The sequence below is a fragment of the Channa argus genome, chromosome 19 (genome assembly GCF_033026475.1).
Source record: "Channa argus isolate prfri chromosome 19, Channa argus male v1.0, whole genome shotgun sequence".
Taxonomy (NCBI): Eukaryota; Metazoa; Chordata; class Actinopteri; order Anabantiformes; family Channidae; genus Channa; species Channa argus.
The window spans coordinates 19,076,706-19,104,449 of NC_090215.1; the positions used below are offsets into that span (position 1 = coordinate 19,076,706).

The 27,744-nt window shown below is 40.1% G+C and overlaps 1 protein-coding gene across 14 annotated transcripts in view; it reads right to left on the bottom strand.

The window, feature by feature from the left end:
- tnikb (TRAF2 and NCK interacting kinase b) overlaps positions 1-27,744 on the bottom strand; it is a 54,568-nt gene that overhangs the window by 19,352 nt on the left and 7,472 nt on the right. For 7 of the 14 annotated variants that reach the window (XM_067485882.1, XM_067485888.1, XM_067485877.1 and 4 more), the window contains exons 3-18: positions 19,180-19,236; positions 18,810-18,935; positions 17,543-17,653; positions 16,714-16,804; positions 16,493-16,623; positions 15,019-15,073; positions 14,262-14,340; positions 13,421-13,596; positions 13,265-13,331; positions 12,441-12,639; positions 11,861-11,977; positions 9,942-10,028; positions 8,327-8,536; positions 6,231-6,533; positions 3,445-3,609; positions 476-715 (exon numbers count right to left, since the gene is read on the bottom strand). In XM_067485882.1, coding sequence (XP_067341983.1) covers positions 476-715; positions 3,445-3,609; positions 6,231-6,533; positions 8,327-8,536; positions 9,942-10,028; positions 11,861-11,977; positions 12,441-12,639; positions 13,265-13,331; positions 13,421-13,596; positions 14,262-14,340; positions 15,019-15,073; positions 16,493-16,623; positions 16,714-16,804; positions 17,543-17,653; positions 18,810-18,935; positions 19,180-19,236 — 2,214 coding nt within the window. The remainder of the gene's footprint in view (positions 1-475; positions 716-3,444; positions 3,610-6,230; positions 6,534-8,326; positions 8,537-9,941; positions 10,029-11,860; positions 11,978-12,440; positions 12,640-13,264; positions 13,332-13,420; positions 13,597-14,261; positions 14,341-15,018; positions 15,074-16,492; positions 16,624-16,713; positions 16,805-17,542; positions 17,654-18,809; positions 18,936-19,179; positions 19,237-27,744) is intronic. The other 7 variants (XM_067485883.1, XM_067485889.1, XM_067485885.1 and 4 more) reach the window with 5 other exon arrangements.

The window sequence follows — 27,744 nt, forward strand, 5'->3', positions numbered from 1 at the left end:
GGCACAAAAGCAAATATAAGGAGATGTTATTGCGCATTTGTGGTGCGAAACGCATTGATGCAAGTATAAAATGCCTCAACTGAAAGAAAACTTTTCATGGCTTCTGTACAGCTGTTACATTGGCTGTTATACACAGGTTTAAAAAATGGCTATTTTGTCTGAGGGGAAATTTGTTTTTTCTACATGCACATTTCAATAATATAAGTCCGGTAAAACAGACTAACCAGCAGATATATTTAAATGTACAAAAATTAAACTTCAAATTCACTTACAATCAGGCAGGTATCATTTACACTAAAAATGAAACAAATTGTTGCAACCGACACAAAAGCTAAACCTGCATGCAGACAAGAACGCACTCATGACACAAAAACTGAATTTATATTTAAAAAAAAACACACCATTATATTCCACAATACTAAGTGAAACACAAACAAACATGAACTAAAACACACAGGTTGTGACATGCAGAGACCTTGGGGGGCATGTCATCATCCTGCCGCAACCAGGAGCTGCGATCCAGCTTGTCGAGGGGGGGCGCCAGGCGGGTCAGGGGCAAGGGAGGAGGGGTGTCGGAGGTGGGGTCAGAATTCTGCCGGGGCATGGGAGGCCGGGAGGGGGAGGGTGACGCCGAGGAAGAGGACACCCCGTGGGGGTCGTACAGGGACTGGGACCCTGACAGGCCGTGACTCTTCACCTGCACCAGGTGTGCCATCTGGACCCACACACAAGCAGGAAACAGGCAGGGTTGAGGAGCAGGATTAGGATTTATACAATGTGATCAAGATGCAAATCGGAAAAGATGCAGGAGGAGCAATGAGGAGGAGGGTGAAATGAGGTGAGAACGAAAGTGACGGAGGAGAGGAACACAAGCCTCAGGGTGCTTTCACACTAATCATGTTCAAAATGTCTGGAGTGCTCGCGCTTCAGTTCAGTGACGAGAACGATATATCCTCTAACAAAGTTGCACAGACAAGACTCTAGCAGCAGAACTAACAGAATACAATCTTAACTAATGCAAGGAAACAACCATAAAACACACTGAGCATGCAGACAAATGTTAATGTCTAAATGATAACAAATTTATTTCGCTTGAAATGCAAAGACCCAACTGTTAAATCTGCACTAATTCGTGTCCTCTTACATAGTCAGTGCATCCAGGAAGTATTTGAATCCATTAACATTTTCCACATTGTGTTATGTAACAGCTTTATTCCAAAATCAATAAAATGTTTTATTTTCCTCAAAGTTCTACAAACAATATCCCATAATCACAACATTAAGTTTGCTTGAAATCTTTGCAAATATAATAAAAAAGTGAAAAAAAATCACATATGCGTAAGTATTCACAGTCTTTGCGTAATACGTTGTTGAAACACCTTTAGCAGCATTTACAGCCTCAAGTCCACCTATTTTCGGGCAGTTTCTCCCATTCTTCTTTGCAGTACCTCTCACGCTCCATCAGGTTGGATGGGGAGCATCAGTGCATGGGCATTTTCAGATTTCTCCAGAGATGTTGAATTGGGTTCAAGTCTGGGCTCAGGCTGCTCCACTCATGGACATTGACAGTTGTCCTGTAGCTACTCCTTTGTTATCTCGGCTGTGTGTTTAGGGTCATTGTCCTGTTGAAAGAAGAACTGTCGCCCCAGTCTGAGGTCCAGATGCTCTGGAACAGGTTTTCATCATGGACGTCTCTGTACATTGCTGAAAAACATGCCCACATCATGATGCTGCCCCCCCACCGTGCTTTTCCTGTTGGCCAGGTGGTGAGCAGTGCCTGGTTTCCTCCAGACATGACACTGGGGATTCAGGCCAAAGAGTTAGATCTTTGTTTCATCAGACCAGAGAATTTAGTTTCTCCTGGTCTGAGAGTCCTTCAGGTCGGCTGTCACGTGTCTTTTACTGAGGAGTGGTTTCCGTCTGGCCCCTCTACCAAACAGGCCTAATTGGTGGAGTGCTGCAAAGATGGTTCTTCTTCTGGAAGGTTCTCCTCTCTCCACAGAGAAATACTGGAGCTCTTTTAGAGTGAACATCAGGTTCCGGCTGGCCTGCTCTATAGGAAGAGTCCTGGTGGTTCCAAACTTTTCCAAACATTTACAGATGCTGGAGGCTGCAGAAATGTTTCCCTACTCGTCCCCAGATCTGTGCCTCGATACAATACTGTCTCAGATGTCTACAGACACTTCCTTGGACTTCATGTCTTGATTTGTGCTCTGACATGCACTGTAAACTGTGGAACTTATATAGACAGGTGTATGTTTTTTCAAATCCCATCAAATCAGCTGAATTTGCGACAGGTGGACTCCAATCAAGTTGTTCTCAATTTTGTGTGTCATGGCAAAGGCTGTGAGCACTTATACGTGGGATTTTTTAAAATTTAATAAATTGGCAAAGATTTTAAACAAACTTCTTTCATGTTGTCATTGTGGGGTACTGTTTGTAGAACTTTGAGGAAAATAATGAATTTAATCAATTTTGGAATAAGAAAAAGTGGAAAAACTTAAACGATTCGAATACTTTCTGGCTGCCACGTAATTGCAAAGATTGGTCAGTCAAAACAGAAACATTGTAGTTGATGCCCTTGTGAACTTGTACATGAATTGCAAGTATGGCTCATCTTTATATTGTTGACAGATGTTAAAATCTAATTGCATTGTTTTCAGTTTGGCAACATCGATCAGATTACTTTATAGCATCAATTATTTTATTGATTTTTGTAACATTTGTACTAAGTTCTTTTGCAAAAAGGAAATACACATCAGGCAGACACACCTACTGAACAACATGTTTCTTCATTTCAGAGGTTGTGGTATTTTATAAAATATTCCCCCAAATGCTCTGAGTCACCATAATTCCAATGCAATACACACACATTTGCTTTTGACTGGCTTACCTCAGTCTGTACATGTAATGATGACTCAGAGCTTTATTTTTTTTTCACCACGAGTTTTGAAACAGAGAAGTGGAGCCGTGTGTCTGGCTGATTTGTTTTAATAGGTTTTGGACAACAATGGATGTCACAGCGCACAGAAGAACGAGCTAATCCAGGTTGCAGAATGACATGTGACATGTGAAGGGGCCCCAAACATGTGGGTGGAGGCAATTCATTGTTGGTTTAGTGTCTGTATGGAGCCTGTTGAAACTACCAAATAAAAAGGAAAAAGACTGAATGTATTCTTTTATTGACTGAGATATTCTGCAAAAAATGGAAACAAATGTCCATGTCTACTAAGTCCCACCATCTCAAAACAAATCAAATGCACCAGAGAGATGAGTAAGTCTTCCTGAAGAGCTTTCAAGTCCTGTTCAGATGTTTGTTAGTGTGACTTTCACAAATGATGGTCAGGAACAAAACTCAATTCATCCTTCATACAGATCAACCCAGTGCGACTGCACCCTGAGATAGTGTCACATGTTAACACGCGAAGACATGAGGTCACATACCTGTGGTTCGACGGAGCGGTGCATGGGTGGCGTCCGGGCCTGCTGGATGCCTCCGCTGCTGAAGGACTCGGAGCGGGGTGGCAGCGATGGGTCCGAAATCCGGTTGGAGACTTTATGCTGCAATGGAGGAGAAGTCTGTGTGCTCATCTTAAATTGCTCCTCCACCTGACACACACACACACACACACACACAAACACACACATCAGACCACACAGTCACTCACCATGCTGTGAGCTTGCTACTGTTGTGTTGTAAACTGTTGGCATTTGATGAGTGGGTTTCATTTCATAATGTGTTGTGTATGTAAATCAGAAGGTGTTTTCATTCATGAGACATTATTTTGTCTTGAGGTTAGTTTTGTAATTCCGAAAAAAGATTTAACTTTATAGAACTTTTCTTTCCTTTCAGATTCATGGGGTTTTAGAGCAGCATGTTTTATCCAGAACCGTTTCTGCCAAATAATGCGTTAATTTTTAAATTATTTAAAAACATTTGAAATTAATAAAGTAATGTGTGAGGTAGCATCTCGTCTCTGTTTCCTTACAGTCAATAAAGGTTCATGAATAAGTGACTGCATATTGCAAGCACATGACAATGTCAGGCAGAAGATAAACTACTAACATGTATGATGATTAAGGGTTTAAATGTAAGAAGAATAATGGCAAATTAGTTATTAAAATTGCAAGTAAAAGCATTGCAAAGGTAAGATCAATACTTTTACCTCTCTATAAAGGTTAATATGGTTTCAGGTGTTAAAGCTAATGAACTGAAAGCTGTTAAACGGTAGTGTCGCCTGTATAGTATCATTTTCGAAAAGGTGATCATCGGTTTTTAGAGCGGAACATTGTGTTTGTGTGTGCTGGAAACATTTCCCTCGTCTGATGCTCTGAGAGAAACCCTGGGACGCTGAGATGAGGGTAGACCTATCTGTGCACAGTGAATGTGTGTTTCCGTTCGGCGCGACCAGAGGGAGAGAGTCGGATATAGCTACAGCCGCCCTACATCAGTGCACCAGCTGCCACCAGAGGGCAGACCTGGAGATCTGCCCTCAATGCGTGTGCATTCACATGTGAATGTGTGCTTTTAAACAGAGCTGCTTTGTGTACAGTGATAAGGAACAGTGACCTTTCTGCACGCTCATATTCTTTGGAAAACACACACTGGTGTTACTCTGCCTAAAATGACATTGGACACACATAGGAATTTTTAAGCCTGCAAAAGGTTAATAGTTCAAAGGTAACACACATCATTAACATCTTGGTCTCGTGTTTGTAAAGTATATTTGGCTTAAAGAGAATTTGTGAAGAGATTAAAAACACAAGAAGGGAAAAAGACAGAATTTGAGAGAATCTTGGTCCTGTGGTCCTGTTAGTTCCTTTAACTGCTACAAATATACATATACACTATATATATATATTACTCCATGACATGCAATAAAACAGAGGCTCTCATTCTGTTGGATTCAGATAAAAAAAGTCCATCCTTGCCTTCTTTGTTACAAGTTTATGATAATGTCTAGCTTGATGTGATGATGATTAACAAAAACACGTTAAAGTTTGCATTTATTCAGCCATGATTGACTATTACTGCTACTATTATTTTTGAATACTGGTAGTGGAACCACCAGAGTGAGAGCCACTGCAGTAAAGATGAGGAACAGTCCAAGTGATGAAAATCGACCTGCAGCACCCACACAGTGTCAGTAACCTGTATAATGGAGGGAAAGTGAAGGTTAATTTTAATATTAATAGCTGTTGAGGGGAAAGCATCACAAACATTAAAAGAGAAGAATGTGAGTGGTTTATTTCCAAGAGGTATGTATTGTTTGTGTTTTATTTGCACCCTCAGCCAAGCTGACTTCCTCTTCTTGATACTTATGGAGTATGAAATTTAATGCAACATAAATGCAACAATATGCAAAATTCCTGATTTAGGATCCCTAACAAAGAAAAGACCAAAATGCCAAATATATTATTTTAAGTTGTAAACCGTTCAATATTACAGAAATGTTGCAAGGATAGAAAAAAGAAAATGGCTATGAAAGGTACTAATTAATAGTGCAATATGAATTTTAAGCCAGCTCTAGTATAGGACTGGAAATCAGTCCTCTCTATTACACCTAATCTTAAAAAGAATTGAGATCATACTGTACATAAATATTTAATTCAGAGGACGTCCAGCCATGTCCACACTGGCCTTAAAGCTCTTTGCTAAGCTGTGTCAGACTAAAGCATTAGTCTAAACCAACTTTCAACTCCAATTTCACTAAATGTTGATTCAGATATTTTTGTTTCCTCCCAGAGCAAATGTAACAGTTTTGGCGATCAGGTCAAAAGTTGAATTAGTGGTATATGTTTGGTTTTCTTTTTGCTAATAAGTTATTGTTAGAACGCTAAACGACAAACCTAAGACGACAAACGTAGTAAACAAACCTGCATGTTAACACTGGATGAATGCTCACATTAGTATTTAGCCTAATAAAAGCTAACATACAGCCTCACAAGGTTCCAGTAAGAAAAGTAAAAATATAATTCAGGGCTATAATGCAAAAAGTAGAAGTCAGCCTCAGTTTGGAAATAAAACTGATCAAATGTTGGAAGACGGGAAGCACCAACCACCAGTTAGGGCGAAATTTACCAGAGAGAAGTTGTGACATGAAGAGACTTTATAGAAATAGTCCTGAGCAATTGCAAAGGGCATCATTCCACCAGCCAGGGTTAATAAGTCGGACTGGACAGACTGCAGGATGAGAGATTAAAAAGGTGAGGTTTATTCTCCGACTGACCCGGCGGGCTGGAGCTCGGCCCCTAGATTCTGAGCTCTGGACCCCAGGATCGGGGCTTTGCCGGCGCATCACTGGTTGAGGGGGTTCCAGGTCAGGTTCAGGGATACAGGTTACACGGATACGAGGAACATGTGGGCGATCCCTAGTGGGACTGACATGGGCAGGGTAGGAGGGGGGGCGGGGTCTTGGTTTATAACCTGGGAGTAAGAGGAGGTTGTCGAGGTCGGCGTCTCGCGTCTCTTTGAACGAGTGGTATTTCTTGGGAGGGACACGAGGCGAGTTGCTTTGAGCTCGACGCATCACCTGGAGAGCAAGGTCAGTGTTTACAGCAAAGCAGGAAAACAAGCTCACGAGCTGGTTCATATAAGCTTTCAGTTGATGTAACACACCCTCGGGCAGCCATTTTGGATGTCGACAGAACTTGTGACCAGCATTTTTAAACAAGAGATGTGTAATTATTAAATGGACATAATTAGCTTCAGTAAGACTCTGAAAGGAAAATAATCAAATTAAACTTTGTGTCTAAACTGTCCCTCGGTTACAGCAGTCAGGCGTTAGCACTATACTGCTGCCTCTCACTGCTGTTGCCTCACATGACAAAAAGCAACACTGTGCTGCGAATGGTTGATTAAGCCACTTTTCAAGGACCAATAGAAGCCCCAGGGCTTTGTCCCAGCAATAATCTCTTTTCTAAATAGGAAGTGTAATGCATATTTTTGGATGATACCATCCTGTGCGTCTATGGCGCCACCGCAAACCTTTCCTTTACCAGATTACAGGGTGCATTCAATGACCTTTAGACCTCCCTGTTCAAGTTAAAGCTTGTTCCACACTCACAAAATGTGAACTTTACTGGAACGAACTGTGATAAAGTTAGAGACACTTACTGGCTTATATTTGCATTGCTTTCAGTAGCTTTGCACTGTTTGTGATGACTGCTTGGGTAAAATACACTGGACACTATAAGTATTTGTTCTCAGTTGTCTTTTGCAAAAGAGTGGTTGAAGGCACTGAGATGCCCAGATAAAATGAATATTAACTGACTAAAAACTCAGATTTGCATGCTAACACGGTGAAATTATGTCTAATGCCTAATGTAACAAAAGTAGCTTTACAGTGTAGTGGCCAACTCCAGCGTAACCTTCTATAATGGCTGCATGAGGCTTTGTGATGTCCAATTTCCATACAGCATGACCACAGTTGTTTCACTGCAAAAGATTTGATGTGGTAATTAAAACATACAAAAAGCTTTTCATAGCACATAAAATACTGTCCCACTGTTGCAGCTAAAGAGAAAAATCATCACAGACGAGACGGACTCCTCAGGAGCTACAGTTCAGATGAAACCTGGAGGGAACAAAAGTGCAAAGACGACACAAACACCATGTTAACCGGTGGGAGCTCCTCTCCGCTTGTACCAGCCTTGTACTCCACCTAATCTGGGTGCGTTTGTAATTTTATGAATGAAAACTACCAGTTTACAACCAACTCAAGTGCTTTCATTGTGGCTAAGCAGCTGTTACTACTTGCAATGAGCGAGTACAATGTATGTACAGTTGGAACGGCTCTGTGGCTCAGTGTGAGGATTCTTGTTCCCACATGCAAACCTGTCTTTGGTCTTTGTTTGCAAACGTTCACCTGAGTATCTGTGCACACAGATACTCAGGTGAACGTTTGCATGTTGTTTTTTTTACCATCGTGGTAAAAAAATGTTTTACCATCATGGTATTTTTTACCATTATGTTTTTCCATCATGGTAAAAAACATGGAGAAAATCTCATTACAGTAGTTTCTCTTTACCTGCTTATAAATGAAAAAGAGCTTTTATACCAAACTTTTAGAAGATATATAAGTTATTTTTGACCAGTGTATGTATCATTACTCATCATTTTTTTCAACCTAAGTATGTTAGTTTTTTCAAAGGGCATTATTCTAGTCTGTAGTCAATAAATATTGCGGGAAACATAAGATATTTTTGTTCTGAGTTCAAATCTTCTTCCTGCAGTTGTCAGAAAGCTTTGCAGGAGGGCAAGTGATGAATAAGTGAGGTTTGTGGTGTAAAACTTTGTGTGTGCGTCTCAGGCTGTTCGTGCTACCTCTTTGGCCCAGGCAGGCTTGTCATTGCTGCTGGGGGCCTGGTCTTTGTAGTGGTACAGCTGCTTCTTGTCCTGCGGTGGTCTTGGTGGCTCCTGTTGCTGCTGCTGTTGTTGCTGCTGCAGCGACACCAGGTAGGCTCGCTCCTGCTGCAGCTGCCTCTGCAGCCGCTCGGCCTGACGCTGCTCCTCGATCTGCTTTCTCTTGTACTCCTGCACAGCACAACAGAACAGAGGAAAGACAATCGGTAAATGTGGGAAAACAGCAACTAATCAGTGGGCACAGACTGAGGCAAAGACTCAAATACAATATAATAAGCTGTATATAATTATGTGTGTACAATACAGTGTTTATAAGAAACCTACATATCCATCCTTTGGTGGAATAACCTGCCTGGCTGCACCTGCTCCAAAGTTTAAGTGCCACAAAAATACAAGTATACTTTAAATGTATGTAATGTTATTTCTAAAAGTATAATGAATTATTTCAGTGTAAAAGTTGGTCAGTTCTTTTGGTGTTTAACTTTCATTCACTAAAAGAAAATGCTAAATACAAACCTTCTTCTGACTCTGGCAGGGGAAGCGGGGGAGCCACCAAGGTTGCTCGGTCAAATTTTGGGAGGGTCTGTGCCACTCTGGGCCTTTGGGTTGCTTTTGAAGCCTACACCTACACTTTTTTGGCTAGATTTAAAGGTTAGAGCAGTAATTTAAGTCACTAAAACCTAAACAGGCCCTGAAATATTTTAGTTTTGCAAAGGCTGCATGTGTTGCTTGATTTCTTTAACTTTCCAGTGGTGTAAGGGCCAACAACGTTTTCAGGATGATCTGATTTACTGATAGGTATGTTTCTGCCATTACATGAAAAATGCACTGACATGATAACAGGAAAGAATATATTTCTAAAAGAGAAAATGGTTTCCCAGACTGGGGTGTTACAGGAAGTTTCAGTATTATAAGGCACAAAAATCTATCTAGATCCAGTGTTAAATCAATTGTACATTTATGTACATGTTTTAAACATCTTTGCAGCATCTTCAAACACATTTATCCCCCCGAATATTTAATATATTATTTTGGAACAAACTTTGAAAAATACCATTGATTCATCATCCTGGAAGCTCAGGTTGAAACTGTCCATGCAAGTTCCTCACACCTTCTTGTCAGTTTAGATGTCTGGCATTTATCTGAGGTATGTGTGAAAGTCTGCAGCAGCCAGCAATTGTGTGTGTGTGTGTGTGTGTGTCCTTTCAGAAACAGGCTCCTGGTAAAACGCCAGTGGGTAAAACTGGAGTCTTTGTTGGACAGTGTTTGGTTGGGGACAATAAACGTGCTCTGCTGTCTGATTTAAAGTTGTTGGGAAAAAAAATGATCACGTCACAGTGAAAATAAAGTTTTATTTCGGGATTGTCAGCATTTGACTTCTCACGAATTCCTTTTTTTCTGATGCTAATAAACTGATGTGCAAGTGTGTCTCACTTTCGCCACATCACAATTTTGGTGTAAACAATAAACCAACATGGCCACGTCCTCCTGTTTCCATGGTCACCAACCTTTGTTATTGTGGTCCTGAACACAAGAGCTCTATGAAAGTTTGAACTGTGTATTTGTGTGACGTTACCAGCAGTAAAGCCTGCTCCTGCAGGAGCTGCTGCTGCAGGATCTCCAGCTGCCTCTGCTCCTCCTCCAGCTGTCTACGGATATACTCCTAACCCATCAGCAGCCAATGAGAGAGCACCCAGGCAGGCAAGAAGCGAACAGGAGCCCAGGCAACCAGTGACATCAGCAGAGCAGGAAATAGGAGAAAAGAAGATGAAAGAGGAAAAACGTAGCTTTATTGAAGAGGTGTGAAAGTAGGGACTTAGTCAGAAATAGACGAGGAGGAGATAAATAGGGAGAAGCAGCAGGGGGCTGTAATCAGTGGAACAGAAAGACATGGTTATTAATGAAGGAAGGGTGTTAAAGATCAGCTTGATATCCACTGTGCAAGAGGTAGAAATGTATCCCTGGGTGGTGAATAAGGAAGCACTGATTAAGAAAGCATTGCACCGTAGGAAAAGTTGCCTGTTAGTCATGCAGATATCTGCGGTTTCTGATCTGTTGCACTCTACACTAAATACAAGTTGCTATTGCCTCTGAGATCCAACATGTCTTTCTCGATTTCTTACAACTGCACCACAAACTTCCAAAACATTGCACCAGGCACCACTAACACAGGAGCAATAAAAGTATTAAACTCGGACTGGCCCACGTTACTTGCTGTTGTATTTCCTGAGTTGACAATGACTTAAATGATATGAAAATGCTCTCGGTTCAGTCACTCAGCCTCTGTTTCAGGCCCTGCCACGCCCTCGTGCCCTGCAGTAAGCCTGCATTCCTGCCACTGCAGTCACCTGACACCTCTTCAACCTTATTCTAATCAGTTCTGCATCCAGTAATTACTCCCTCAGTATATATACCAGCCTATTTCCTTATTCCCTACCTGACTGTCTACTGTGCCTTTGGAGCTGTAGATTGCCAGCATTCTTTTTCTGTTTCCTTGTCTTTCCAGGCTTTTGTGAGGACTTTTGCCTGGATTAGCTGCTCACCTATCAAAAAGCCGAATTACTGTGGTATAAATAAAGGCAAACTGAGGATACTTATCCTGCCTGAAGTCACAGTTTTGAGTTTGTCCTGTTCGGAATTGTGACACTAATAAAGGTTTGCTGGGTCAGTTGGATATACCAATAGTACTCCGGTGGATACTGACAATTTAGATCCTAAGGTCCTAAAGGTGCTATATGCTGAATTATCACCCAGTAAAATCAAATCAATATGAACTGAATTAGGAAGAAACTATATATATATGTTTTTTATAACTGTAACATAAATACTGTTATTTTTAATTAATATTATATTAAAAACTTGCAGCCTGAAGCAGATGTCCAGTGTCTCTGGATGTGTGGTGAAAACTGGATGCTGTGTAAAAGTTTGGTTCATGCAACAAAGTGATAAAAGTTTAATCTGGGACTTTTTTTTTCGTTTACGTGGTCAAAATGTGACTCAGCAGAGGCAGAGTCACATTTGGGCCCAAAAGAGGATGTAAAAAGCTCTAATTTAATGTTGTTTGGTTGAAGATAAAGAATAAAGTGTTTTGTTTTGTTACACCCGGAAATCATTCATCGCTATTTATTAATTATTTCATAAATAAGAACTCCCAGCATGGGGCATGCGGCCCCAAATTCAGTATATTTTTTATCGTTTTTAGACAATTTGTCCTTCCACAGCTCATAGAGCCTGATGTGGGTTTAGAGACTCACAAACGGAGAAAAAGCACGTGTTGCTGAACAGTTGAATCAAATACACATTTTTTCGACTGTTTCACTGAAAAGCCTTTTTCAGATACAATATAAAAGTGTGTTTAATTAACTGGGAGAAGCAAACATTGTTGGGTTATGTGAATCATATGATGATGGGTAAACTGCAGAGGTTAGTGGGTTTTAAGAGCTGACAGGCTTCACCTGTGATGATGCACCACTAATAAGTCAGGTGTTTTCCTACCTGCTCTCTCTCTGCGTGCCTCCTCTCTTCTTCACGACGGAGCTGCTCCATCTCTTCGTACCTCCTCCTCTGCTCCCGCTCCTGCTGCTTCCTCAGCTCTCGCTCCCGAAGCTGTTGCTGTAGGTGGAGAAGATTTGACAAAATAACCCTTCAGTTCTGTGTGTGTGTGTGTGTGTGTGTGTGTGTGTGTGTGTGTGTGTGTGTGTGTGTGTGTGTGTGCGCACATCAGGTGTGCTTCCCTGGCATTTGGCTGAGCTGAGGTGCTAACATCACAGGTGTGCTGGGTCACTGAAGATAAGTCATTTCATAAATAAAGCTTAAATGTTTCTCACAACCACAGATTACAACTGGCACACAGCTGCTCTCATTCATCCAATGAGCTGTCATTTGTTATGTCATCTTTTATGTTTCGAAAGCTTTTGTTGATTTTCTGTCCTTAAGCCTGCCGTACCACACTTTAAAGTGCTGCTGTACTTGTTGTCGGCTATGCTTGACTACGCTTATTCTTCCTTTCCAATGTTATACAGAAAACAACGTAAATGATACTGATGGGGCAACAAGCAGAGCTGTGCAAAACTACCTCCTCTAGCCGTCGCCTCTGTTCTTTCTGCTCCTCAATACGCTTCTGCCTCTCAGCCAGTAGTTGCCGCTTGTGTTCCTCGTTCTGCTGCTGCTCCAGCTGCTGGCGCCGGATCAGCTCAGAACGCTCCTTATTAGCCAGCTGGAGACGCAGGAAGTCCCTCCTCAGAGTGGACTCCCCGGGAATGTTGATGATGGAACTGAAGGAAAACCATCATGATACAATCAGCCGTTTGATAAGGAAGTGAATATTTAACAATGTAATGAAGATGATATAATTGTAGTTCTCCTTTGAAACCCCACAGGAAAAACAATGTGTTTAGTTTAAAAAGTTAATATTGCTGAAGGAATAAACAGGAATAAACTCTCAAAAGTTCATATTCAATAACGGAGCGGTTAAAGTGAAAGTGAATACAGTACCACAAGTAGTAGTGTCATCAACAGTACTAGTAATGAGAGTAGTACATTTGTACTGGGGTACTAACAGTAGAAAAGTAACTGTGGCAATAGCAGTACTGGTAGAAGCATAGCGGTACCAATACTGTTAGTCACCATACTAGTAGTTTTCATGGCATTACTGTCAATCATTGTGTCAGTTGCAGTAGTTAAAGTAGCAGTTATTAGCTACACTTTAAGAAGTAGCAGAGGCAGTAGTACTAACAGTAACGGCAATAGTAAGGTTAGTAGCAGCAGTAGTCGCAGTGGTAGTAGCAGTATAATCATCAGTAGTAATTCTGAATGCATTAGCAAAATTAGCTTCAGTAGTAGTGTTTGCAGATGCTGTGCTATCAGTAGTAGTAGTACTGTAAGTGGCAGAGGTAGTACCTGGGCTCTCCGATGTCCCTCTCCTCATCCTCTTCCTCACTGCCACTGTACTCATATTCTGTCTCATCTGGTGGAAACACACAGATTTCAGGTTAGCATTCACATGCTTCACACACGTTTGCAGCTAAGACGTGAGTAGAAAGGGAGCTTGCTCACCCCTTTCCCCCCTCCTCTTCTTGGTGCGGTCGATGTGGTCCTTCAGCTGGATGCGGACCTGCCGCTCGTTGGGAAGGTCGCGAATGAACGGATGTTTGAGCAGCTGCTCTGTGCTCGGCCGCTGACTGTGACTCTTCACCAAACAGCTCTCGATGAAGGACTGAAACTTCTTTGACCTGGACACACAAACAAGATAAATAAATGACCACGGGTGGGAGGAGTACCCAGACCCTCGTATCTCAGTAAAAGTACTACTACAAATGTACTCAAAGTCAGAAGTGGAAACTCCACAGTGACCAGATCTGAACCTGAGATTTGACAGAATTATTATTTTTTTGTCCTTTTGGCTTATCCTGTGTGTTCTTATCAAATAAAGTGCAAAGATCAAAAAAATTTCAATACTAACAGTATTGAAGATAAAGTGTTTATCTTCACTTTAGTGCAAAGATCTTAAAAATATTACTACATTAATAAATACAATAATTTACATTAAAGCATAGCAAATTAAAAAAAAACACACAAATTGGTTATAAATAAATAAAATACAGTGAGTTCCTATAAGAACTAATGGGTCTGTGAAGTTGATGTCCACGATTGTTGCTTTTGAGCATATTTCCATTCTGTGTCAGATCTTTTAGGTGCTCAGGGACATTTCAACATTTCAATTTGAAAAAATGAAAGCAACATACTGTAATCACAAAGGCCCGAGGAGGCAAAATGTGACACTGGAAAACAACCACTGATCTGTGCAGGTGCAAAGCAACGACTCGTGTGTGTGTGTGTGTGTATTTTGTTTGTGGCTTAAAAGTTGTTTCTGTGTTTTTTGTGAAAAGTGACTCACCACTTCTTGGACTTGAGTCTGGGGGCGGGATTTCTGGGTATGAGGAAGAGCGCTCTCATCGGATGCATGTCACAGAGAGCTGAAGGGGCGAGAAAGGACAAAAAGAAAGGAGAGAAAGGAAGTAAAAGGACAGAAAAATAAAGGGGACAGAAAGGTAAAAGGAAAAAATGGAGGGGGGGAAAAGAGGAGAAGATAATAAAAGGAACCAGGGGACAGAAAGAAAATGGAGCAAAGGATATAAAAGGACATTAAGGAGGAAAGGAAAAGAAAATAGGAGACATCATGAAAGAAAGTAAAGTAAAGAAACAACAGGCAGGAGAAAGGACAAAAGAAAAGAAAAAAGTACATAATACATGGAGAGAAAAATAAATATTAATAGATCAGTTAAATAGAAACAATGACATGAGAAAAGATGAGACAGGAAATGAACGAGTGAAAAGAAAGGAAACAATGGGGCATAGAGAGGATGCAACAAGCAGTCAGGAAAAGAAAGGGTGGGAGACAAGAGGAAGAGAAGAAAAATACACAAACGAAAAACATCAAAAGATAAAAACAAAGGAAACAGGAAACGAGAAGAGAGGAAAGGAAAAGGAGTAAATGGAAGACAGGGATTAATGACACGTGAGATGAGAGTTAAGTAAAAAGGAAACAAAAAGCAGCAACAGAGAAGCAAAGAGACAATTTAATAACCTAAACTAAGCAGACAACTTGCAGACAAACTGTAATCTGTGTCCAGTCAGTGATGTTTCACACTTACGTGGTGCTCCCTCTGCCATCTCTATGGCTGTGATGCCGAGCGACCACAGATCACTCTGCAGAAAGAGCGAGAGAAACACAAAACTGAAAACTTTCACATCCGCAAAGCGATTTAACACATCATGTTTTGGGGAGGCTGGTCCACTGGCTAGTGTACTTGTTAAGTGATAAAAATACAGACACAAAAATTACCCATCTGTCAGGGTACTGGAGATTTCTGTGTCGGCCTCTGTTTTAAAGATCATTTATCTGCACACTTTAGCCTACAAACTGCTATTTAAAGTTCATGTTGTACAAGGAACTGAGACATTCTTGACACGTGAAGCCCCAGAGAGTTGGAGTTAATGGCGTCTTAACAGTGCAGTGCTCGTCCTCCACAGGCTGCAGCCACAGGGATTCGTGCTGTCCCCATTACTGCACATCCTTCATTCACTACTGGCTACAGGAGATGGTCTGCACATCTACGGTTTTAGTTGTTTCTGTGAGAAAAGGCATTCAATGTCTCCAAAGAACACAGATATGATCACAGTGCAGATATCTTTACGGTCACTTGGTTGTGTTCTTATGCAAAGCTGAAACAGTGTGGACTTTGTTGCTAGGTAGACAAAATCAAAATGACTGCGTGTTCTCACTTAGGTAGCCAAGAAATTCTCAGTTTAACCGGAGCACTGAACATGCCGAACTGCAGACGACAACACAGAGAGGAAAGCAGCAGAAGAACAACAATAATGAAAAACCCAGACCTGTTTTACAACCTTAGTACAACCAAATCCACTCGGAATCTACAGCTTTTATCCTCTTTTAGCTTGTGGTTTTGGTTCTATAGTCTTATTTTTTAAATGGTCTTTGGGGCATAACCACAGCATCAGCAGACATTTGAAAGCGACGTCAAGTTAGCGGACGTGATCAGTAGAAGCACACTGAGTGAATGAAGTGTGAGTGAATTTTGATTCTTTGGTCCAATATCATCTGGAGAAAATCAGTAGTGTGCACAGGACATGGTTTGCAGCTGAACAGTACGTGCAACTGGAGGGAAGTGTACAAGAAAATGTTTTACAATATTTGAGATCTCAGCACGAGCACAAGCTCTGAAATTTTTAGGAAACATTTTTGTTTTATGGGTCTGTACATTTCACTTTATTTCCATATCATCTCCTAAAACAATTACTGAGAGGTACCATGTAGCACTAATATCAGCTTAAATAGCAAGTGATTAATGATTTTACTTAGAGCATAGTAGGTGAGCTCACCATGCAAATAGCTTTCCAATAGCAACAAATGCATGTTATTATTTGTCAGATATTACAGTAAATAGTCTAGGATTTAAAAAAAAGCTATTTCTTTTAAACTGTAAGTCGAAAATAAATCGATCCCAACTAAATGAACTAAGTAAAAAATCATTATTTCCTCTACTGTTCTTGAAGTGGCATCAAGTTAGATGGTTCTTTCCAAGAAACGTTCAAGAAATGATTTACCTTGAAGTCGTATGTGGCGTCAGGGTTCTCATCACAGGCAATGACCTCCGGGGCCATCCAGTACGGTGTCCCGATAAATGTGTTCCTCCGTCCCACTGTGCGATCCAACTGAGCGCTCACACCAAAGTCCACTGTACAAACCAAGGATTTTATAGTAAGCTATATGATATTGTTAGGGGGGAAATTATGCAAGCCGTGCATGAATTTATGCATTGTCTCACCTAGTTTGACCTCTGCATTCTCTGTCAGCAACACGTTCTGGCCTTTGATATCTCTGTGGATGACCTTGTGCTGGTGCAGATGGGTCAAACCCTGGAGACAAAAAACTAATTTTCAGTTTTTTAACCCAGGCCTTGTCACAAACACTTTATTATGACAAAAAAAACCAAAAACGATTTGCTTAATGCCCCTGTAATCTGAACTGGAAGAGTTTGTCACTACTGTGAGCTTCGTGTGATGGAAAAGAATCTTTATGATTCCCTGTGTTGAAATGTTTTATCCCCAAAAGGTTAGAAATAAGTTGAAACACTGCCTATTATTGATTGACACAAGTGTCAGTTATTTCGAGCTACAGTAGATCATCTGATGGCAACCTCGTTAACAAACATTAGCATATAATTACCATTTGCTACTGTTAACAACTAGATTTTGTTGATAATACTGAAATAAAATGTTTAGATATGTTTTTGGACAGAGTTGCTGTTAAATGCGAGAAGATAATTAAAATTGATCCTAAAAATGATAATAATTAAATCTACGGGACTGTGGATCATTAGACCTATAAAGAACATTTAACAAATGCCATCAACAATATGAAAAGCTAAAATGGATGAATTAAACTGACAGGAACTTTACTGCCGCAGAAAAGAGACGCATAAAGACGAATGAGATTAAATGTAGATGTTCACCAGACAGTTGTCAGAGGTTCAGCTGGAAAGTTTGCTTTTTAAAGATAAGGAACAGAGTACAATGGATGCTTTGTGTATTTTACGTTGGCACACAGATGACGATGATGATAGTGTTTATCTTCACTTTAGTTTCAGTTCTCACCCTCAGGATCTCTCTGCAGATGTAGGCGATCCACTCCTCCTTCAGAGAGTTCCCTTTGGTATTTTTGATCAGATCTGTCACTGAGCCGGCCCCGCAGAACTCCATCACCAGCTGCACACACACACAAACAATTACTACGCTCATAAGAATAAGGTTTCACATCCACCTCTAAAATACTTATTAGAAATTACAGCCTTTATAACTATCCGTCCTCTAAGCTAGTGGAACATTTTGTCCTCTGTGTCCTTTTAAAAAAATTAAAGCAAATATTGTAGTTGTTTTGTTTTTTCTAAGTGTAGATAAATGTTTTAAAGTGGGCGTAGACTGCATGTAAGGTGTGAGGACTGACCACAGCCAAGTGATCACAGAAAATCCAAATTGGAGTGAGTACATTTTAAAAATAGCCCCTTTATTACACTACTGTATTGATTATGGTCCCTGGTGTTTATTGTAATGGCAGTTTTTTTTGCCTTTGTCCCAAAGAAGTCAACATCACATTAACCCCAAACTAACTATCACTATCACTTTGTATCCAGATGTCACCTCATTGTCAGACTACTGGGAGGTAGAAGGTCGCCTACTGAAACGTAATTATGGGCTGCTTACAACAGATAACGCCCCCGTTGAATAGTGAGATAACAGTCAAATGGGCTGTTTTATTTTACCAGGGAAATCTCATGTAGACTATTCAAACTATTTTTCAGTGGTGCCCTAGAGAAAAGTGTATGTCTCGCAAATATATGACACACTGCAACGATTTTTCAGACATATAAGAAATACTTAAAGATTTCTTAAAACAGACACGACCGAATCAAGAACAGTGACTCCACCCTGGGCCGTAGCAGGTGGCCAGATGCCACACTCTGCATTATCAGTTGTCTTTACTGCCATACTTATGCATCCACTTTTCACACCCCCTACCCACTGGAGCTGATCCAGCTCCTGTCCACTATACTTGCACCCAAAACCTCCACAATAGAAAGAAAAATAGATTTCCACACTGCATTGCTCCACATTATAGAAATGATTGTGAGAGGAAGTGTCAAACTGTGCAAACTGCACTGCAGGCCTCACTGCACAGCTGCAGCAACGACATTAATAATTCAATTGTTCTGAATCTGCAGCAGGCTTATTAACCTAAATGCGTTTCTGTATAGGAAACAGGTAACCTGCAGTGATTAGGCTCAGGATGCATCCAGCTAAACAAAACTCACCCAGGGTGCCACCCGAAGAATCAGGGCCTCCCTGAGCCCCATGATGTACGTACCCACAGCTGGTCGTCCATCCCAGGGGGGTTTTTCTTGATGAAGGCTCCATAATAAGTTGCAATGTTCCTGTGGTGGCTGTACTTCTTTAACATGTTGATCTCTGCTTTAATCTCCTCCTCCTCATCCTAAAACACACACACGCGCGCACACACAACACAACAATGATACATAAATGCAGTGTTCAATAAAATGTATTGTAAAAAGTGACTCCTGGAGGAAATCAGATAAGGAAAAAAAAAAAAAACCTTCCAGCGGAATCTGGAAATGACAGACTGCTGGGCAAAAGGCAGCTGTGCTCCAGATGTGTGTGATATGATTGTTTGTATTTTATTTTTAGTTTTGTGTTTTTTGTGTCTGTGTGTTACTTACTCCTGTGACGTCCATGACCTTAATAGCTGCAAGCTGGCCTGTTTTGACATGGCGACCCTAAACCACACAGAAAAAAAAGGTCACGTAAGAAACAAAGGGAATAAGATCAATTTTGTACTTTGAACTAACAGCATCAAATCCAATCATTTCTCAAGATAACATGCATGTTGATTTTACTCCCCAACAGAGGATAAAGCTTTCTTTGTCCGCTGCAGTTGAAGCTGACAAGGCCAGTGGTGTAAGACACAGTTTGATTATCTGTATTCATATCTGTTTTTGTTCATATCCAAGAAGAACTAGAAGTGTGCAAATATATGCAAATATGTGTGTTGCTGCAGTAGCAGGTGGCATTAGGCAAAAACAGATCCATCACTTCAGGGTTGTTTAGGCTTTAAGACTGGTTTTACTAGCCACTGCAGCTGATAAAGTAATTTCAGTGACATTGTACACTGACACTTACACCCGGAGATCTACAATTAACATTATTGTCCTTAGAAAGTGTGCTAATAATTAGAAACAAAGGATCACTCTTGATAGTTGCATACTTCCAGAAAATGAGTTAATTAAACACAAAATAGAGTAATTACATAATTGCTTCATATCGGCGTTGATTGACTGCCATAATACAGACACTGTTTTAACACTCCTGCAACACACCACTGTTTGTAGCTTTTAATGACTTTGCAGAGCTCACAGAAGAAGCTCAAAGAAAATAAGAGAAAATGTGCAGTTGCATTTCTGCAGCGGCCAGACAGCATTCAGAGATGTGCCCTAAAAGTCTAAAGTCCACACACAGTATATGACCTGTACGCGTATGCAGGTCAGCAACATTGATTTCTAAAGGTAAACAGAATTAACTCCATTATTTTAGGTTCAGATTTCAAATGTAGAGCATACTCTGCTCTAAAAACATACATCCTTTATTATATTATGTTCTTTATTACTGTCTGTGCTCTATCCACAAGTGTATTGGAGCAGACTTCATTTGGAGAAAAGTTAAGTTTTTGCATCATCCAGGACTTACACTTCAAAGAAGACGCCTGGTTGAGATGGATCATCACATTTGCTATTCACCAACAACTTAGGATAGGTATGTAATTATCGACTTGTACAGTGTGTGAGCATTTAAATTAACATTATTTGACAACATAGCTCTCTATTTATTAAAGTAAACAACAAACTTTAGCTGACGTTGGGTAAAAGAAAGGAAATTCATTCTGAAATATCAGCACACTTCCTGAACACATATTTGTGGAGGGAAGCAATACAACATTATTCTTTTGATAAACTTGCTGCCTTGAATGTGAAGAAGAAAATGGCTGCCGTGTAGACGTGGTCTATTTTCTTGACCCCTCACACTTATCTTTTGGATTCTTGTAAGGAGAGTAACTCACAAGTTGAATATTAGTCTTAGAGAGAGGATAAAACTGTAGAAGTGGAACTAAACAACCCTAACTTCTCTTACTCTGAACTCGGTCAGTCTCACATCTGTTAAAAGTGAAAAAGTGGAAATTTATCCACATCACCACCAGCAGCTCGCCACCACCCAGCTAACACACACCATTTTCTTATGGTAACTTAGCAACAGGCCTGGCAGGTTGTTTGGTGAGGGCAACGAATGGCAGGGTTGGAAAAGGCAAAGTGATAGTAGTGTGTTTGTGTGTGTGTGTGTGTGTGTGTGTGTGTGTGTGTGTGTGTGTGTGTGTGTGTGTGTGTGTTTGTGTCCAAGTGTTAGTTTGTGTGTGTTAGCAGGAAACATGATTTCACACTCTGGGTCACTTGCACATGTAAGCTACACACACACACACACACACACACACACACACAGTCTTGGTTACTCAGTGTTGCATCAGACATTGAATGTCTCTGACAGGCCAAAACCACCTCAAAGTACAGAAAGTGTCTTTTTCTGTCTGTCTCTCAGTCTTTGGTCTCTTTCTCTCATTTATAGTGTAGCAACAGCAGGTTTAAGGGCAGGCAGAAGAGATTATGGTGCAGGATAGTGAGCTAGGACACAGCAAAGCATGCTCGCTCAGCTCTTAGCAAAAATGTCAAATTCAGACGGATGCAAAAGCATAAAACAGAGAAATGACAAAGTAGAGAGGTCACAATTAACCTCTTACGCAATATTATCTTCTATTGCACACGTTTCACATAAGTGGAGTCATAATTTCCTGCTATGACGACAAGGACGATACATTAGACCACAACCAAACATAACATGCTATTACAAAAGGTGATGCATGAGTTAAGAAGGACTTTTCTGTTTCACATGAGAGTATGCAATTGTAGTGTATTGGAGGAGGTGCTTCTTAACAGTCTTTTTCCTGTTTCCTTTCTAGTCACAAGACAGAAAGCAGACATACTGTGAATGCAAATACAACTTTACATCCACTGAGATCAGCTTTGTTCATCGTCTCCTTTGCTCATATTACACTAGTTTCTTTAACTTAGCATTCGTTTCATCTATAGCACTTGCACTTTGAATTAATTTAAAGTATTTGCATTTCTAAAAAGGGTTAGCAACAAGGCAGTACATGTCCTCAGTGCTGACGTATTGTTTTTAAGTACTATATCCATGGGTGGATTGCTAAATGGGCCTAGCAAGCGCAGGGCCAGGGCCAAAGGTCAGAGGAACAATAAGCCTGTGCCTCTGTATGAAGTCACTGTTCATATTTCTTCTCTACAAATCAGAGACGTCAGTTTACAAGACAAAAAATAACACAAAGCAGACACAAAGCCACCAAATTTACCAAAACAAGCTACAAGGTGACCAAAGCAACCAAAAGGTCAAGTGACTAACACAAAACCGAAACACAGAGCAACCAAAACCAGACACAAAGTAAAAAAGGCAACCAGAGTGACCAAAGACAGATGAAAGGACACAAAGCCACCTAAAACTAAGGCCAAATGACCAAAAAAGATGCAAAAGGGTCCAAAAAGATGCAAAACCACCACAAAAAAGGGACCAAAAAAGCAGTTCTTCTCAGCTGGATTCATCTTCCAGAAGCACGTCTCAGTATTTTCAGTACAACATTTAAGTTTGGACCGGATGGATCCATTTATAGAGGCTGCCTTAAAAATGCCGCGCAGTCTTTGCTAAATCCAAGTTTGGAGCAGTGTTTAGATGGTATGCTATAAATCGGGAAGCACAAAGCTGAAATTAACAATTGTTATAAGTTATACATGTTTACCTTTTTCAAGAACCTTACTGAGGGATTTCAGGGCTGCTAACTGCTGCTGAATAAAAGTCCGGATCAAGTCTTAAATATGTGGGCTTCCTGGGATCTGCTTAGCGACGGCACGACCCAGATAACTGTGTAAAACGGTTTCTCGGATCTCAGGTTAAGTGTGTGAAGTGTTGCTGTGACTGCAGGACAAATAGCAGCGATCCACCATGATGAAGCAATAAAAGGCGAGGGAGATAAAACAGGGGAGATGAGAGGAAGAGATATCATCTCAGAGAGGCTTTGTTTTGCTATCTCTCTTCCTCCGTTACTGATGGCCGGCCAAACAATCTCCCAAAGGTGACACGGTGCTCCCAGTGTGTGCTTGTGTGTGTGAGAGAGAGAGATTACGACAAAATCATGATGCCATGGAAAGAGGTATTAAAACACACACACACACATCGAAGGAGAGATAAAGATAGATACGGAGCAGAAACAGGGGGAGGTAGCAGGTGAGGAGGAGGATGACTGGAGATGGAAAAGGGCAGAATATCCTTTTGAGGCAGCCTGAGGCGTAAAAACACATCTCAGGTCCTGGGTTCAGACAAGCCTCACATTCCTGACGTGAACACAAGTCCTGACACATTAGGACTGAGACAGACTGAGAGAGGCAGGGAGCCAGCTGAGTTTATGTCCCTACACTGCAACACATAAAAAGGTTTGGAAACAGTAAACATGTGTAATGAGTGTCACTTTTTGTCATGTCATAATGACACCACTATTTTTGAACTGCATTTTGCTTGATGCTACAGCTTATAATGGTTTGACTCATGCTTATGCTTATATATTGTTTGGGTCAGATTATTAGCTTGGCTAAAAGAATACTGCATCTTATGACATCAAAATATTATTTAAATTGACATACTCAACAAATACTAGGAACTGAGATGCCACTATTTCCTGGATTTTTTTGCCAAAATATTCTCTATTTCCCAGGACAAATATTGGAGAAAGCCGAGACTGTTCAGTATAGGTTTGCTTGTCATAGGCAAATTGAGGCCTGTACAGTGGTGACTAGCACAAATATGGCTTTGCCAAACTCCCAAAAGGGACGGAGGGTATAGACATAACAATATTTGACAGTATTGATGCGGAAGGTATAAAATAGAAATATTAAACAATATATTTTAGCCCACAAGTCACAGCAGACAGTTTTTAAACTTGTGCAGACACAATGATCCAAACACCAGCAAAAAGAAAACCCACTGACCATCATCCAATTCGAAAATGCCTCAAAAAAATTCAAACACGCTATAGTGCTTTCACTTTTAAAGAAGCCCACCCTATATCCCATGGTTCCTTTATATTTTAGACCCATTTTTAAATAACTGTACCTCTCCAAGGTTGTTCTGCTTCAGTTACCAACCTTTCTAAGTCCAGCCTGGTTTTAAAGCACATCGCAGCCCTGAATCTGCACTTTTCAAAGTTTTTAATGCTCTTTTATTAACAGCTGACTCTGGGGACTCTTATTATTTATTCTGATTCCCCTGATTCTCAGTTCTGCCATTGATACTCTGGACCACAGCATTCTAATTTCTTGACTCGGAAAGGGGAGTGGTACATATGTATCTGCTTTAAACTGGTTCAAATCCTGTGTGACAAACAGGACGTTTTCAGCCAACTTTGATGCTTTCTCATTGTTCTCAGCACCTCATATCACTGGGGTATACTAAGGGTCTATCCTCTGATCCATCTTCAAATAATTCATTTTCAATAAACACCCTTTTCATTGTTTCGCTGATGACACTTATAAAGATGACTGTATAAAGAAATCTAAAAATTCCCTTCAGGTCTGTTTGCACAGCATTAAAGCCTAGATGTAACTGAATATTCTCAATTTAAAACTAAAAGAAAACTAACATTTGGTATTTAAAGCGTTCAACCCACTTGGTTGTTTTGACCTTTACCTCGTGACATTAGCACGCTACTGTCAACCTCAAATTTGATGATCTAACTCTGCTTAAATCTAGTTTTTTATTTTTACTTAAGGGGGTGGAACAAATTTGATGTGTTTCAATTCCCATTTTCATTTCATTTGACAGAATGCAAATCTAAATGGAAACACATCGTTAGAGGAGTGTTGACTCTCCTCTAACGTGCTAACTCAGCCTTATATTGAAATTGTTGTATTTATAGGCTCATATGAGATGCATAGACATATCAGACAGCCTGTGTGCAAGGACTTTACAAAACTATATTGTCAAAATTGTATTATGGGGAGGTCTTATACTGGTATATTGTGTATGATGTGATATGGCACAACCTCACTTTAAAGCCTCAATTTATTCTTACCTCTCATGCTAAAATGGTAGCTTATGGTTCAGGTATTGAAAAGCATGAGATTCAGTTTAAATTTAATTTATCAAGTCTTTGTGTGTTAGGTGATGTAGCCCTCAATGTAAGATGTTACATACCAATAAACTAAAAGTAAGATTGTTGTGATAATAAATCCTGCTGAAGGAGGCTGATTAATCCTTTTCCATAATTCTATTCAATACAAGCTGCTAATCTCATCAGTGCATAATCAAAAGGTGAAGATTTTATCAAAATGAGGATAAATTAATCGTTTTTATTTATTTAATCACTTTATCCATATTCTTGTAGGTTTTCTCAATTTATTGAATGATACCACAAGGGCTTTTTTGTTAGATCCTGTTGGGACGCACATACAAAATGAAATCTAATAAATATTTCTAGGTCACATTGTCTCTACTGGTTTTTATGAGTGTGTGAGTATGAGTGTGAAACAGGTAGTAAAATATAGGTGTGGTAAGCCTGCAGGGGAAAAAATATTTTTTTTCTGAAATAAGTTTCAATTGTTTTTAGGCCGTATCTAAAGGCAAAAGTGTCACTGATAAGAATGGGTGAAAATCCAATGTTATACAGAGAAGTGGGACTTGACAACTGTTCAAATGGGGATAACTGCACGTTTCTGACAGTTTCTCCATGAAGACATCACTTGGTTGTTCACACAAGCGACAGAAACTGATGAGACTAAAAATGAAGCTCAAACCATGACTTTCTCAGCTCATTTTAAGGCTCAATTGAATCTATGCCTGACATATAGCAAAATCATTTGTGTGCTTCAGAAGGTTGTAATAAATGTCAGACGCTATAACTAAAATGCCTGGTCTCGACATAATATTTTCATTTGATATCACAGTCACTGTGTCAAATTAGGCGATTCTGGTCATAATTTTGTGCCATAAGATGAACAACAGATTATACTGTATGGAAGTTGCTTGATATAATATTAGGTCTTTATGTTTGTCTACACAGGAGGCGGCAGTGGCTCAGTTGGTAAACTGGCCACCTACTGACCATACGGTTGGAGGTCCGTGCTCCTCCCGACCACATGTCCAAGTGTCCCCGGGCAAAACACCAAACCCCCCAACAACGTCTGCCAAATCAACATGCAGACAAATGTGTGGTGACCCTGAACTCACAGGATAAGAAAAAATAAAAATGTTGGTCTACACAAGTGTGGCTAGTGTAATACTAAGGGCAATACATTGTGATACACTAGTCTTTGAAGAAATATTAACACTCACTTCATACTAACGCTCTGGCTAAAGGGTCTCTTGACCTCCAGGGCCCTTTGGCCTGTGCACAGTAAGGCCCGTTGGGTAATCCAAACGCGTTTAAACCATTTCAAGAACCAAGAATGCAAGAAGAACATGCTGTATAAAATCATAGCTTCCTTGTTTTTCTTGGAAATGAATAATATATCTCTGGCAAGTGAAAACAAACACATTCAAGCTAATAAACGAACTGAAATACACCAGCTTCCTAGCGTTTTTTTTTTAAGTGGGGAGGTAAATTTGAATTCAGAGCAAAATCAAACTCTTGCATTTACATTGTGTGTTTGCAGCTGAATCAGAATAAAACCCCCAAGCTGATAGGAATCTGGTGAAAATGAGACATGAATGAGGGAGGTCTGTGTTTTGAAGTCTGAAATAATGTAAATGCCTTCAGTCCTTATAGTTCAGATACTTTTATCATACCGTGATTACAAACCCCCAGAGATTTGTGTTTACATTCTTTGGAGAAGCATGAAACTATTTCATGTTTACATCTTTGCTTCACCGCTGCTCCTTATCACCATCCACTGTTTGAAAGTTATTAGACATCACATACTTTCCCAGCTTTAGACAGAATCAGTCAACGGTTGTTGGTAAACAATGCTCATTTAACCCGGTGAGATAGATATTCAGAAAGATTTTCAGTCCATGCACTTAAACAAAACAATAAAACTTGAAACTCATGAAATGTTGTGAACGTCATTTTACTAATCAATCATTAAAAACACCTGAAACTGAAGTGTGTCCCCAAAGGGTCCCAGACTTTAGTCCTTGAAGATTCCAACATTCTGCTTAACAAGATCCCCAATGTGCTTGCAAACTAAATGAAATGCCTGTGGAAAACAAACAATTTTTATGCTCTAGTGATCTCTAAGAAGGGAAAAGATTCCACCATCTTTAAGATTTTACCTTTTATTGCTTGTTTAATGTCTGTACCTCGTAAAGCTTATTAAAACAGGGAACCAGGAGATGAGGCTTCAGCAGCCCCGAGGGTAGAGAAACGATTTGAAAGCAGCTGGAAAAAGCTGGCACGGAGAATGAAGGACAATTCATTGTGCTCTAGGTCAAGAAATGTCACAGAGCTGGCAATTAACTAGTTGTACTCCAGTACTTGTACTTAACATGACCATCGTCAGTTTTCCTCTCCTCCATTTCAGAATAATTATATTTAGGTAATACTATATTTTATGAGTCAGACTGCTGGAAATAAATCAGGAAACCTGCAAGTTTCCTGAAAAGAAAGTTATAATTTGGCACTAATTATAGGACATAAAATAGGACTAAATATTTATAGTGATTGCATCGTGCATGAGTTAGGAAAATATTGATTTATAGGCTTTTCTTGTGCTGTTGATAGATGTTGTTTTTCTAAGATAGAATTCATCAGAAAATAGATCTTGTCTTTGCATGCATGGATTATGGTAAAAAGGGCCCCCGAGCACAGATACTAGGTAAAGGTCCCCCACCCTACTACCTATAAGACCACCAGACTGAAAGAGACCATTCTTCTTTTATTTCTGGCCATTTTCTGTGTCATTTCTGTCATTTTATTGCCCTACTGTAATACATTTGTATTTGTTGTCATTTTGCATCATTTAACCAACAATCAATCCATGAATGTTGGGGTCTTGAATTCTTCATGGCTGGATTCTGAGAATGCCACGATATTGTTAAAGTTCTTTTGGTAGAGTTAAAAGGCTTCTTTATTTGCTGTGATATACACATGGATTTGTTTTATATTTAGTGGTTAGTACAGT